Below are 13,223 nucleotides of genomic sequence, written 5' to 3' on the forward strand. Positions count from 1 at the left end.
CAATAAGTCTAGATCCCTCTTCCACCTCTGAAATGAATAAGTGCTATTCATAGTTATGAAAAAATGAAAAAAAAATGAAAAGTGAAAATGAAAATATATGAAAAATGAATAAGGTGAAAGAAGAGAAAGGCTTCCTGCGTAGAGAGGTGATACAAGTAACTCCGCCGGGGTACTGACCAGGCTTGTTGGCAGTGGAGAGATGCTTGTGTTCCTACGTGACTTCGCTGGGGTAGTGTCCAATACTATTGGCAATGGAGCAACACTAGAGATGAAACTAAGACTCTGACGACTATACTTCTTGTGCACCAATATACCCCTCAACCCCAATGAAAACAATTGTGTTGCCTTGGCTTGGAATGTGTGTCAATCGACCAAGAACTTGGCAGATTCTACATATGACAATCAAGCTAGTGTGAAACCAAGACGAACTGTGAACTGAACAATACTTCCTAAGGTGTTAGACTTGTTTTCACGAACAAGGTCCATTCAGAGAGCTGGAGTTATACCAGTGTGTCACCAAGTGTTGTAGCGGCTACAACCACCCTCCAAAATGTTACCTTAGCTTCGTTTTGGAGCCTCCCTACCAACCTTTCATGGCAGCATGTCTTGCTTTGTCAAATACACAAGCTTCAGTGATTTTCTTGCAGAAAGATAGCTTGTCCATCAAAGCTTGTTGCATTCCCCTCACAGGCTGTTTCCTCGGACTTCGTCTAGTTGCAGGCTGAGTAACTCCATCAAGAAATTGCACAATTCTGGAGGGAAACCAACCTTCCCTCCAAAAATTGCGCATTCTGTTTGGCAGCCTACTGGGCTCCAGAATTGCGCAAATCTGCCAGTCAAGCTTCATCCAGAAAATTGTGCAATTCCTCCCAACAGGGCTGCTCAGCCCAGGAATTGCACAATCATGGGTAGTAGTCAGCTGCTCTACCCAGAAATTTCACAAATCTCCTAGGAAACTAGCCCAAATCCCTCCCAAAAATGTGCATTTTTCACCAGCAGTTTAGCAGGCTCTTGCATGTGCAGTTGGTTTGACCGATTCCACCCGGGACCAAGGAAACTTGACTTGCATGCATGGGATGTTTTTTCTTGGAATAGAAAAAGAAACATGCAAAAGGCATCCCTAGATTTTAGGGAGCTATTTTTAGCAGCTGGAGGTTACATGCAAAGATCGTTTTAGAATCTTTCCTCCAAGTGTCGCTTTTTCCTAGATTTGTGGCATGCACATCATGAGCTTCAAACTTATTTATTCGACGCTTCAGAGCTCATTTCTTCACATCGATCTTGGAGCTATGACATCCCACAACACATCCAGGACTCTTTGACACATCCAGCTAAGTTATTCACGGGTAAGTGGTCTCAACTTGTCTCGTGTAACATTTTTGTCGCTTTTTGTGTTTTCGCTTGTGTGAGTGTTATTTGCTTGATTTCTTTGAATGCTTGCTGTCGTTTACATGCATACTAGCTTGTACTAGCACCATTTTATTTTTTGTTAGCATCTCACTATCATCACATGCATGAAATTGTTTTGCACAAACGATCATCGATTCGACGACCCGCTTCACCCACATGCATGTTGTTCCATTTTCTGAATTGTTCATTCACTATTTGCATGCACAACCATTTGTTTCTGCTTACACCCAGTATCACCATGCATTCACTTTCACATTTGCTTTTAGTTTCCCTTGTTTATGATGATCTATCTGATGATGAAGTCGAAACACCCTAGACTGTGGAGGCACTTCAGCCTGAGCTGATGGTTATGTCAGGCCCTCGCTATCCTGAGGTTGGTTTCACTTCTGATCAGGAAATTGTTCAATCACTCGAGGCTCCTCATCACTCATCTGTATGCATTGAAGATCAATCTTGCACACAAATCATGCTTCCTCCATTTGAACTGCATGATCCCATTTCTCATGCATTGGAGGAATCTTACATTGCAAGCACACGTGCGCGACACATGTTGTCTTTGTTTCTTTCGTTTGCTTGCATGTCACAGTCAAGAGTATGCGTATGCTTCAAAGCTGCATGTAGTGTCGCACAACACCGTGAGAAGTCCACATACCACATGTCATGTACTTGCACTCATTTATGTCCTGTGGATGCTTTCAAACATGAACTGTGTTTGTCTTCATTGTTATATCTTTTTTGTTTGCTGGATCGCACAACCAGATTGCTCACGCACCAAGCCTTCACCAACATGGGTCAACCAATGCGTCGATGGCTACATTGGAAATATGACTTCACGTGATCAGCCCCATGCACCATTAGCGTAGGAGTAGGAGTAGTGTTTAATTTCAGTTGGTTTGCTTGCATGTTTGTTTACTTGCTTTGCTTGTTTGTTTGCCTCCTTGTTTGTTTACTCACTTTGCATCTTTTTCTTCTGCTTTGCTTTGTCGTTTGTTTGCTTGTTTTTTTCGTAGGTTAGTTTCGCATGAAACCATGTGTAACTCTTGAAACAAGCTGGGTAAAGTAGAAGAGGCCTTGTGCAACTATCACTACTTGGTTATCTATCATCCTACTTCTGTATGAAGAACTTGTTACTTTTAGTCCATGATACGTCAATGGAAAATACGTACCATTCGAGGTGAAACTTGGTGAAAACACAACGCTTGCATGCTAACTAGTGTCACCTACTCTAGTCGGTTGTTTTTGGGTTAACCCTTGTCACCTCAGTGAAGTAGGGTAAGGTGAGGGGGAAAACTTTAACATGCATGTCACAGGTATACAATAAACTACTTCTCTGAAGGAACAACCTCTTTTGCTCTCAATAAGTTGGGATCCCTCTTCCGCCTCTGAAATGAATAAGTGTTATGCACAGTTATGAAAAAATGTAAAAAATGAAAAGTGAAAATGAAAATATATGAAAAATGAATAAGGTGAAAGAAGAGAAAGGCTTCCTGCGTAGAGAGGTGATACAAGTAACTCCGCAGGGGTACTGACCAGGCTCGCTGGCAGTGGAATGATGCTTGTGTTCCTACGTGACTCCACCAGGGTAGTGTCCAATCCTATTGGCAGCGGAGCAACACCAGAGATGAAACTAAGACTCTGACGACTATACTGCTTGTGCACCAATATACCCCTCAACCCCAATCAAAACAACTGTGTTTACTTGGCTTGGAATGTATGTCAATCGACCAAGATCTTGGTAGATACTACATCTTACAATCAAGCTAGTGTGAAACCAAGATGAACTGAGCACTGAACAATACTTTGTGAGGTGTTAGACTTTCTTTTCACGAAAAAGGTCCATTCAGAGAGCTGAAATTATACCAGTGTGTCACCAAGTGTTGTAGTGGTTACAACCATCCTCCAAAATTTTACCTTAGCTTCATTTCAGAGCCTCCCTACCAACCTTTCACAGCAGCATGTCTTGCTTTGTCAAATACACAAGATTCAATGATTTTCTTGCAGAAAGACAGCTTGTCCATCAAAGATTGTTGCATTCCCCTCACAGGCTATTTCCTCGGATTTGGTCCAACTGCAGGCTAAGTAGCTCCCTCAAGAAATTGTGAAATTATGGAGGGAAACTAGCCTTCCTTCCAGAAATTTTGCAATTCTGTCTGGCAGCCTGCTGGGCTCTAGAATTGTGCAAATCTGCCAGTCAAGCTTCATCCAGAAAATTGTGCAATTCCTCCCAACAGGGCTGCTTAGCCCAAGAATTGCACAATCCTGGGCAGCAGTCAGCTGCTCTGCCCAGAAATTGTGCAAATCTCCTGGGTAGCTAGCCCAACTCCCTCCCAGAAATGCACAATTTTCACCAACAGTTGAGTAGGCTCTTGCATGTGCAGTTGGTTTGACCGGTTCCACCTGGGACCAAGGAAACTTGACTTGCATGCATGGGATGCTTTTTCCTGGAATAGAAAAAGCAACATGCAAAAGGAATCCCTAGATTTTAGGGAGATATTTTTAGCAACTGGAGGTTACATGCAAAGACCGTTTTAGAATCTTTCCTCCAAGTGTCACTTTTTCCTAGATTTGCGGCATGTGCGTCATGAGCTTCAACCTTATTTATTTGACGCTTCAGAGGTCATTTCTTCACATCGATCTTGGAGCTTTGACATCCCATAACACATCCAGGACCCTTCAACACATCCAGCTAAGCTATTCACGGTTAAGTGGTCTCAACTTGTCTCTTGCAACATTTTTGTCGCTTTTTGTGTTTTTGCTTGTGTGAGTGTTATTTGCTTGATTTTTTTGAATGCTTGTTGTCGTTTACATGCATACTAGCTTGTACAAGCACCATTTTAGTTTTCGTTAGCATCTCACTATTGTCGCATGCATGAAATTGTTTTGCATGAACGGTCGCTGATTCGGTGACCCGTTTCACCCACATGCATGTCGTTCCATTTTCTGAATCGTTCATTCACTTGCATGCACGATCATTTGTTTCTGCTTACACTCAGTACCACCATGCATTCACTTTCACTCGTGTGGATTTTATGAAATGTGAACAAGATACAAAAATATATCTACCAAGAAATACCAATCAACTTCATCATCAGGAAATTCAAAGCAATAATGAATGAAATGATCGTGAAAATCCTAAACGTATTCATCAGGTGTGTAGTAGTGTTTTTGTGTCAGTGGTGTACCAAAATACACCTCCTTAATAGTTGATTATTCCCTACAAAGAATCATAGGCAAAATTGGTGTTGTTAGTGGATAGACTTAGATAAACACAATATTGTAAATAGTGGAAACAATGCATACATAAACATAAACTAAAACAAAGAGGTAAATACACAAACAATGTTCAATGGAGAAAACAAGTCAATAAAATAATGGACAAATCTCCCTTTATTGATTGTTGGTAGTAGAGGTTGAATACAATAGATGAATCTTAGAAACTTGAAGATAATTCTTTGAGCTATGGTGCTCAAAAATCCTCAACAAGGGGGGTTATTGTCCTCAATCGCTTTGCAAGTTTCTCCTCTCTCTCAAACAAGTATAAAGGCTCTCCAATGGTGGATTCATCTTTTCTCACTAAGATGATGGATTTCTTAGAAGTAGTATGACCAACATGCTAGTGCTCTTCCCTTATTTGGCTTCAATAATGGAATGGTGGTTTGCTTAAATAGTTGGAGTTCTACCAGTGTGTCACCAAGTGTTGTAGCGACTACAACCACCCTCCAAAATTTTACCTTAGCTTCGTTTTGGAGCCTCCCTACCAACGTTTCATAGCAACATGTCTTTCTTTGTCAAATACACAAGCTTTAGTGATTTTCTTGCAGAAAGACAGCCTGTCCATCAAAGCTTGTTGCATTCCTCTCATAGGTTGTTTCCCTGGACATGGTCTAGCTGTAGGCTGAGCATCTCCCTCAAGAAATTGTGCAATTCTGGAGGGAAACTAGCCTTCCCTCCAAAAATTGCACAATTCTATCTAGCAGCCTGCTGGGCTCCAGAATTGCGCAAATCTGCTAGTCAAGCTTCATCCAGAAAATTGCGCAATTCCTCCCAACAGGGCTGCTCAGCCCAGGAATTGTGCAATCCTGGGTAGCAGTCAGCTGCTCTACCCAGAAATTGTACAAATCTCCTGGGCAGCCAACCCAACTCCCTCCCAGAAATGTTCATTTTTCACCAGCAATTGAGTAGGCTCTTGCATGTGCAGTTGGTTTGACCGTTCCACCCGGGACCAAGGAAACTTGACTTGCATGCATGGGATGCGCTTTCCTGGAAAAGAAAAAGCAACATGCAAAAGGCATCCCTAGATTTTAGGGAGCTATTTTTAGCAACTGGAGGTTACATGCAAAGATCGTTTTAGAATATTTCCTCCAAGTGTCACTTGTTCCTAGATTTGTGGCATGCGCGTCATGAGCTTCAAACTTATTTCTTCAATGCTTTAGAGGTCATTTCTTCACATCGATCTTGGAGCTCTGACATCCCACAACACATCCAGGACTCTTCGACACATCCAGCTAAGCTATTCACGGGTAAGTGGTCTCAACTTGTCTCTTGCAACATTTATGTCGCTTTTTGTGTTTTCGCTTATGTGAGTTTTGTTTGCTTGATTTATTTGAACGCTTGTTGTTGTTTACATGCATACTAGCTTGTACTGGCACTGTTTTGCATGAAACTATTTTGCACGAACGGTCGCCGATTCGGCGACCCGCTTCACCCACATGCATGTTGCTCCATTTTCTGAATCATTCATTCACTATTTGCATGCACAATCATTTGTTTCTGCTTACACTCAATATCACCATACATTCACTTTCACATTTTCTTTCAGTTGGCCCGAACTCTGTCTCACTAAGACAACATTGTGCAACCCTAAGAAGTAAGGCTCTTTCTTCCTCTCAAGAAATGTGCATTTCTGCCTAGGTGTTGTCCTCCAGGCTTGCTTTGCGCAATCCTGAGGGACAGTGATAGCTGGCCCATAAAAGTGCGCAATGCAGTCACTGAGCCTACAACCATTGCCAGCTGAAATTCTATATTGCGCAATTCCAGCAGCCAATCAGCCAGCCTGGATTGCACATTGTGCAATTCCAGCAGTTAGTCAGCCTCCCGAGACAACCCATACTGCGTTTTTCACAGTTCTGGCATCTAGTTAGCCAACCTCCCGAAAATTGCAATGCTTGCCTATCAATCCCCATGTATGTTGCATGTCTTTCCTCAAGTTTTCTTTGGTTTTCACTGACATATTGCTTGCCATTCATGTCGCTTTGCCTCCAGATCTAGCAGGTGTTTGTCCACCTCTTTGTAGTTCAGGATCAATGGCCTCCAAGAGAGTAGGATCAAAGGACACTGACAGAAGTGCAGCTGGAGCAGTAGTTGAGCGAGTGTCCACAAGTCTACTGATCTATGAAGATACCAATTTGTTTCTAGACAAGGACATCAAGCTAAAATGGCAAGAGTGTAACGATGCATTTGCAGGAACATTTGGGGAAGACCACGAAGACCTCCAGGTATATGTGAACATCCACAAGTTTAGCTTGTACCGGATTGCATGCAGATACCCACGTTCCCATGTGCGGATATGATACATTAGATCGTCTCTCACATTGATCCTGAGATGATGACATTGAACAATGTCAGCAGGATGAAGATTGCTACCATCAGGGCACAAGATATGATGAGATGTATCAGATGTCGGAGCTCATGACCATCATGGAGACTCCCTTCAGTTTACCCAGCAACAATGCCAACTCTAGAGACATTTTGAAGAACTGGGTGAAAGAGCGAGCTAAATTCAGGATGACACCCAACAAGGTCTACAAGACGAATATATTGTGGAAGGCATATCAATACTTGGTCATTTTTGCATGTCGACTGTATGATCAAGAAAGCACAGAAACCTTCCCACAGAGTTGGGTGATCACATTGGACCAACTGGCTAGAGAGGGAAAAGCATGTAACTGGTCCGGCATGTTGGCTCATTAGCTGAAGGAATAGGTAACAAGGGCTTGATAGCCACCCAAAGGTATGCAAGCAGAGATCTACATGTTCGCCTACATCTTGTATGCAATCTGTGCTCAACAGGAGTTCCCGGGCTTGAAGTGGGCATGGACATCGATGGAGATTACTATGAACACTTATTGAAATATGTTGTTCGAATGCAGCTTCAGAGGAGTTATCACATGACTATCCGACCATTTTATCTCCCCAATTTACAAGATGATATTCGAATAAGATCCACCCTACATGTCGAAGGCAACAATGGAGGCATTGATAGACATAGCTGATTAGTATGCCTCACCGTCTGGCACCTTCATACGGATGTACAGTGTGGAGAAGCCTCCACATGTTCTACCGAAGTTTGCCTTGGACATACTCGTCATGCAGGAAGTAGCATATCACATCTCGGCAGGATTGACAACTAGGCTGCACCAAAAGAAGAAGGCACCTTGGCCCGCTCTTCCATTGCGCATTGGGTTATACGAGATCTGAAGTTTCAAGCATGCGGATGTCGAAGCAGAGTAGATGAAGAAGTATCCATTCGACCTCCAAAGTTACAATCCGTATGACCCGCATTTTCTTGTGAAAGATCACTGCGCGAGAGTACAGTTCAACTGGATCCATAGGGCATGTCATTGGGCAGAGGAGGACCCATGGAGATATTGTTACAACTCCTCCGAGCTCAATGAACTGATCGACTTTGTTGTGGAATGGCTAACAAAGCAACGTGAAGCAACATCCCAGAGAGCACCAGAAGCAACAACAACAACATAGGTGAACATATCAGTGTGCGACAAGGGCAAGAGGAAGATTATCGATCACATGGAGGAAGAGAAAAGCTGCAAGTTTTGAGTAGATCTACTTGTGGAGAAAGCAGCTATGGCTATAGAGGCAAAGAGGCAACAACGCGACAAGCGAAATGCACAAAGGTAGAGATAAAAACAGAGAAGGAGTTGCATGAGTTGAAGGAGAAACTTTGGAAGGAACAAGAGCTGCATAGACATGAGAAGGAAACACATCAAGAAAAGGTACAACAAGGGGCGCAACTTGTGCAGATGGATGAAACAACGCCCGTATAGTTTGTGTATTCATCAGACAGTTAGCATCAGGCAAACAGGGCGAGCCATCGCAGGAGCAGGACTTCACCAAGGAGATAGAGCGAGCACTGGAACAAATCGATACGAATATGGAGTGACAGGAATTAGAGCAAGAAACCGACCTCATGCCTCGCCACCAAGAGGTCGACCCACCAGCTTCATCGCATCCAGAAGACGAGCAAGTCATAAGTGACCAAGGAGACATTGAGATCCTTGGAGATCAGCTGAAAGGAGAGATGCACAACATCTCATTTGACAAGTCTCAACATAGAGTTGTGCAATCTTGTAGAGTGTCAACTTCGGAAGATCACATATCTCCTGCGCAGTATGAGGAATGAGTGATTGTGTCTGACATGCACAAACATCCAACAACATTGGTTGATGCTACCAGAGCTTATGCCGAAGCCACTAGCTCGAGTGTTTGCTTTCTGATAGCTGAGAACGAGCGAATGGTGAAGGAACTACAAATAGCCAAGCAGGGAGGAGAATTGGTTACAGTATCCACCCAAGCAGAATTGAAGAAAGGAATACTAGATGAAGTGTTGTTCCTTGACACAGTGATGTGGGCATTATATTCCAAGTTTGGTACCGTGCATAAGGCAGTCATCCATCTCAACGGATGGCAGCAACGATGTGCTAGAAGAGCATGTATCTTGTTGAATGTGCATAGTGCTATTGATTACATGCAAACATGGACGATGAGATACAAGGGAGCCCTGCTTCACTTGCCTAAGATGATGAACCCTAGAGCAGTTGAGCTAAAGGAACGCGTCCAGAGTCAAATCCAGAACTATGAAGAGCTCCTGCAGCTCATCACTAGTCTACAGGCTTCCCATGCATGTGTATTCAAGAGTATGGATGTCGTGGTGCACGCAAATGTGATCCCATCTATTAGGACTCCCACCCACGCAAAGATAAAGGCACAAGTTTGATTAGATCTTGACTCATACTTTGACGAGTTGGTGCGCATAGCCACTAGCCCAGAGTTCCCAATCAGTGCAAATATCATGCACAAGTATGTTGCTGTTCCGGCCACACGAAAGACAATGATGCACATGCTTTCAGATGAGTTGGACAGAGGAGCCCAAGCAGTGTACCCAGATGTTATGGAGGAAAGAGTTAGGTTCCAGAAAGATGTCACCTTGGAGTACATGGACACCATCGCAGACTACCGATCTTGGCATCAGTTCGCTACTGTCGATCATCGCGAGGATGTCGAAGAGTTGGACTTCCCACGGTTGTTTGAGTCATAGTGATGTCTTGCATGGCTTGCTCAAGCCATTTTGTCTCACATGGGTACATGTGCATTGTAATGTATCCGCCTTGTCAAGTGTAAGTTCAAGTGTCAATAGTTGGATGTAACAATCATAGAGTAGATGAAGAGTCATGAGGGTAGATGAACTGTCACAAAGGGGAATGTCAAGGGTCACCCCACCCTTTGCTATAAATAGTCCCTCATAACTCATTGTAAAGGATTTTGGTTAGCCAAGCTTCGATAGGAGTATCTTAGAGAAAGCTTGGACAATATTGTAACGCACCTTGACTTCTCCACTGCACAGAGATAATATATCTCTTTGGAGGAGCAGGCGGTTGTGGCTGTAACGTTCCACAATTAGGACTAGTGGTTGGACATGGATGTATTGTATGACTGTAACTTACACTTCTTAATATAATAGAGCCAACACGTTTTCATGCATATGTTGTTATTGTAGTTGGACTATTCTGGTTGTTGTAGCAATATATGTTATTTAACTTACGCATTTCTGTATGAACTATTTTGTATGCAATTGTATGAATCTTTTTGCAGATGTGTTCTTGGTTTAAAATCACTTTCGATTGCTCGTTATCTTCCTTTCCAGCCGCTGATGCATCTTTGCTTGTGTTTTCCCTTCCAAGTCGAGTACTATTACAGGTTTCCAAGGGGTGCACTCACCTCACCCCCCGTGTGTTAGAACCTCTCGTGCACCTTCCTTGAATCACCGCAGCCGTCACACCTTTGCTACCAACAGGGACATCTTACTTGCTTTTGTGCAAAATAGGCATTACCGTACGACCCACTGTTGGGACTCCTACACCAACCGTTCTGAGGTCTAATTGGGACTTCTTACCGGGGAGATCCCTTGACATGTTGGCGAGTCCAGCACCGTCAACAGGAACCAACAAGATAAGGCTAAGACATATACTCATCATGTTTGTTGAAGCTTGAGATTCTTGCCTATAATAAAATGAGGGAGGAATGAGAAAGAGTAGGAGAGGAGAACATCTAGATTCTAATAACTAGTTTCTACATCTAGATTTGATAGATTCATTCAACATATAAAAGCGCAAATGTTATGTGGAAATAAAACGGATTAGACCCTACTCATTAGCTCTCCAATGGTGGTGGTCGCGTTCAATTTCCCAAGCTCTCACAAATGGAAATACAATTTTTCGTGAGATCGTGTTTTTTGTTGTTGTTTAGAATATGTTTTTGAATGTATAGATAGATTAAGCTTCATTAAAAAATTATTATAAGGATAAATTATTTTAGGCAACTGAATATACTTAAGGTAGTTGGGAGCGTTTAATGAGAATCTTTCTATCCAAATTTAAGATTCAAGTTTCATGTGGTTATCTTGACTTTGTAACTTTTCCTTGATTTTTGCAAATAAAAAAAAACGAATATCCATATTATGATAAATTAAAAAACAACTAAAATAAATCTATTTATACATTAAAATATATATTTTAAATAATTAAAATTCACAAAATAATAATAATAATATCAAATTCATTTTCTTGCATTCAAAAACATATTTTAAATAACTAAAATTCACAATCCCTCGTAAAAATAAAATAAAAAATTCTATCACCAAATTCTGCTTTAGAAAAACAAAAAAGCCTGGCATAACTACCCTTGAACCACTATGTGTAACAGATACTTTCATTGATTTAGCACCTATATTATAGTTTTTGTAACATATAATTTCATTGACTTACAAAATCTAATAATGGAGAACGCTGATATTCTAGCAATAACGTCACAAGACATTATCATACTGCCGAAGAAACTTTACGACCAAAGTCAACATAACTCACCTTTGACTTCATCATCATTGCAGAGGGCTATTGCCACAGTAGTCTTTCCACTGCCCCCATGCCTATTACTCCTAGAAGTGGAGCATCATTGCGCAAGAGGCGTTTTTTCAGTTCATACACCAAATCCTTCAAACCAACTCTAAAGTCTGGCGACTCTGGGACACTTGATTGGGAAGCCCTTTGACAAATTTCCAATTGATCCATCTGATCTGGGATAAATTTAATGTCAGATTCTTCTCTTACTGCATCAATTTTGTGCCCAATCTCTTCAAGTTTATCCTCCATTTTGTGCTCAATATTCTCAAGTTTAACGTCCATTCTATGCCCAATAGTCACAAGTTGTTCCTGCTGTACTCTTAGGCTATGCAATTCAGAACAGATATGTGCCCAATCTTTCGTCTGAGTGAAATTAATGATATACAAATCCAAGCCTTCAATTTTAATTGCATACTTATAGCTCCTGCAGATATTCAAGCGACTTACCATGGAATAGGCCTTAACCAACTTGATACCCTCTTGCAGCTGCTCATAGAGTTCGCCTAGCAGCCTCTGGCTAGGTTCATACAACTCTACACTACTTTTAATGTCGTCAGTTAATACAGGTATAATTCCTTCCAGGGTATTTTGGAGGCGTCTGCAATTCTCCTTGCAGGGAAAACTCTTCTTTAACACATCTTTAATTATCACCAGCAACTCATTTGGTACAGCACCCGCAAGTGATTGGATCACCAAATCCGTTTCCATTCCGATCAATAGATTGTTTTCAAATACTCTCAGAACTTAATATAATACTCACAGAACCAAAATATTCATTTGTGTTTTCCACTGATATGCAATGCAACTATAAGAAGATGAATATTAGAGAAACCCGGAAAGGAATCTTTATGTGGATCGGGCAGGAGTGACAACACAATCTTGCTTCCTGGAAGGAGGTTAGCAAAAGAATCAAGAAGTTTGCTGTTGGAAGCACCCATTCTGCGTACGGGCATCTTTATTTGGATTGTCTTGGCATTGTTGTTTTTTCAGGGACGGAATTGTTGGAAAGTTGGGCCACCCATTCTGCGTACCGACATCTTTATTTGGATTGTCTTGGCATTGTTGTCTTTTGAGGGAGGAAATTGTTGGAAAGTTGGGCCAGCTCATTATCAACTTGAATCCGAAAAAGATTGACTTGCAAAAAGTGAAAAACAGAAAACTAATGATCTCATATCATGACACTATCGCCCTTCAATACACTTCTTTCATTCATCCACTCAAAAGTCCTCCACATTGTTGTGCTCCTCTATATCACTTCATACCTTCTTATTTGCATTTTTCGTTCACATATACTTCCTCCCCACATGTGTCCATATGCCCCACTGGGCTGATTTCCTCAAACTCTTTTGCCCACAGTTTTTACTAGGGGAGGGAACTTGTTTTCATATCACAAATTATAATATTCTCTGTTATCGGTAGTATAGTTCTTTTATCATCTCATGTCCCTGTAATGATTTCGGTATCTGGATTTGTAACCAATGGTGGACATGCCCTGGATGTTGTTGTTTTTGCTGTTGTGATGGCCTATAACCATCTTCCTATCTTCGTTGTCGTTGTTCTATAACTCTTTCCATGTTTCCTACTCGGCTCTGGTTCAACTTCGAACTAGTTTCGACT

At 41.8% G+C, this 13,223-nt stretch overlaps 1 protein-coding gene across 1 annotated transcript; it reads right to left on the reverse strand.

Annotated features, from left to right (window-relative positions):
* Window positions 1–11,597: 11,597 nt before the first annotated feature.
* On the reverse strand, window positions 11,598–12,356 carry LOC149261315 (putative disease resistance protein At5g04720). The gene is made up of 2 exons (XM_089368494.1): window positions 11,925–12,356; window positions 11,598–11,870 (listed from the first exon to the last, which is right to left on the reverse strand). The coding sequence occupies exons 1-2, from the start codon at window positions 12,312–12,314 to the stop codon at window positions 11,598–11,600; spliced, it is 663 nt and encodes a 220-aa protein (XP_089224620.1). The 5' UTR covers window positions 12,315–12,356.
* Window positions 12,357–13,223: the final 867 nt, after the last annotated feature.

Source organism: Pinus tabuliformis, chromosome 6 (genome assembly GCF_031772625.1).
Source record: "Pinus tabuliformis cultivar Carrire ecotype Pingquan chromosome 6, CPIR1, whole genome shotgun sequence".
Taxonomy (NCBI): domain Eukaryota; kingdom Viridiplantae; phylum Streptophyta; class Pinopsida; order Pinales; family Pinaceae; genus Pinus; species Pinus tabuliformis.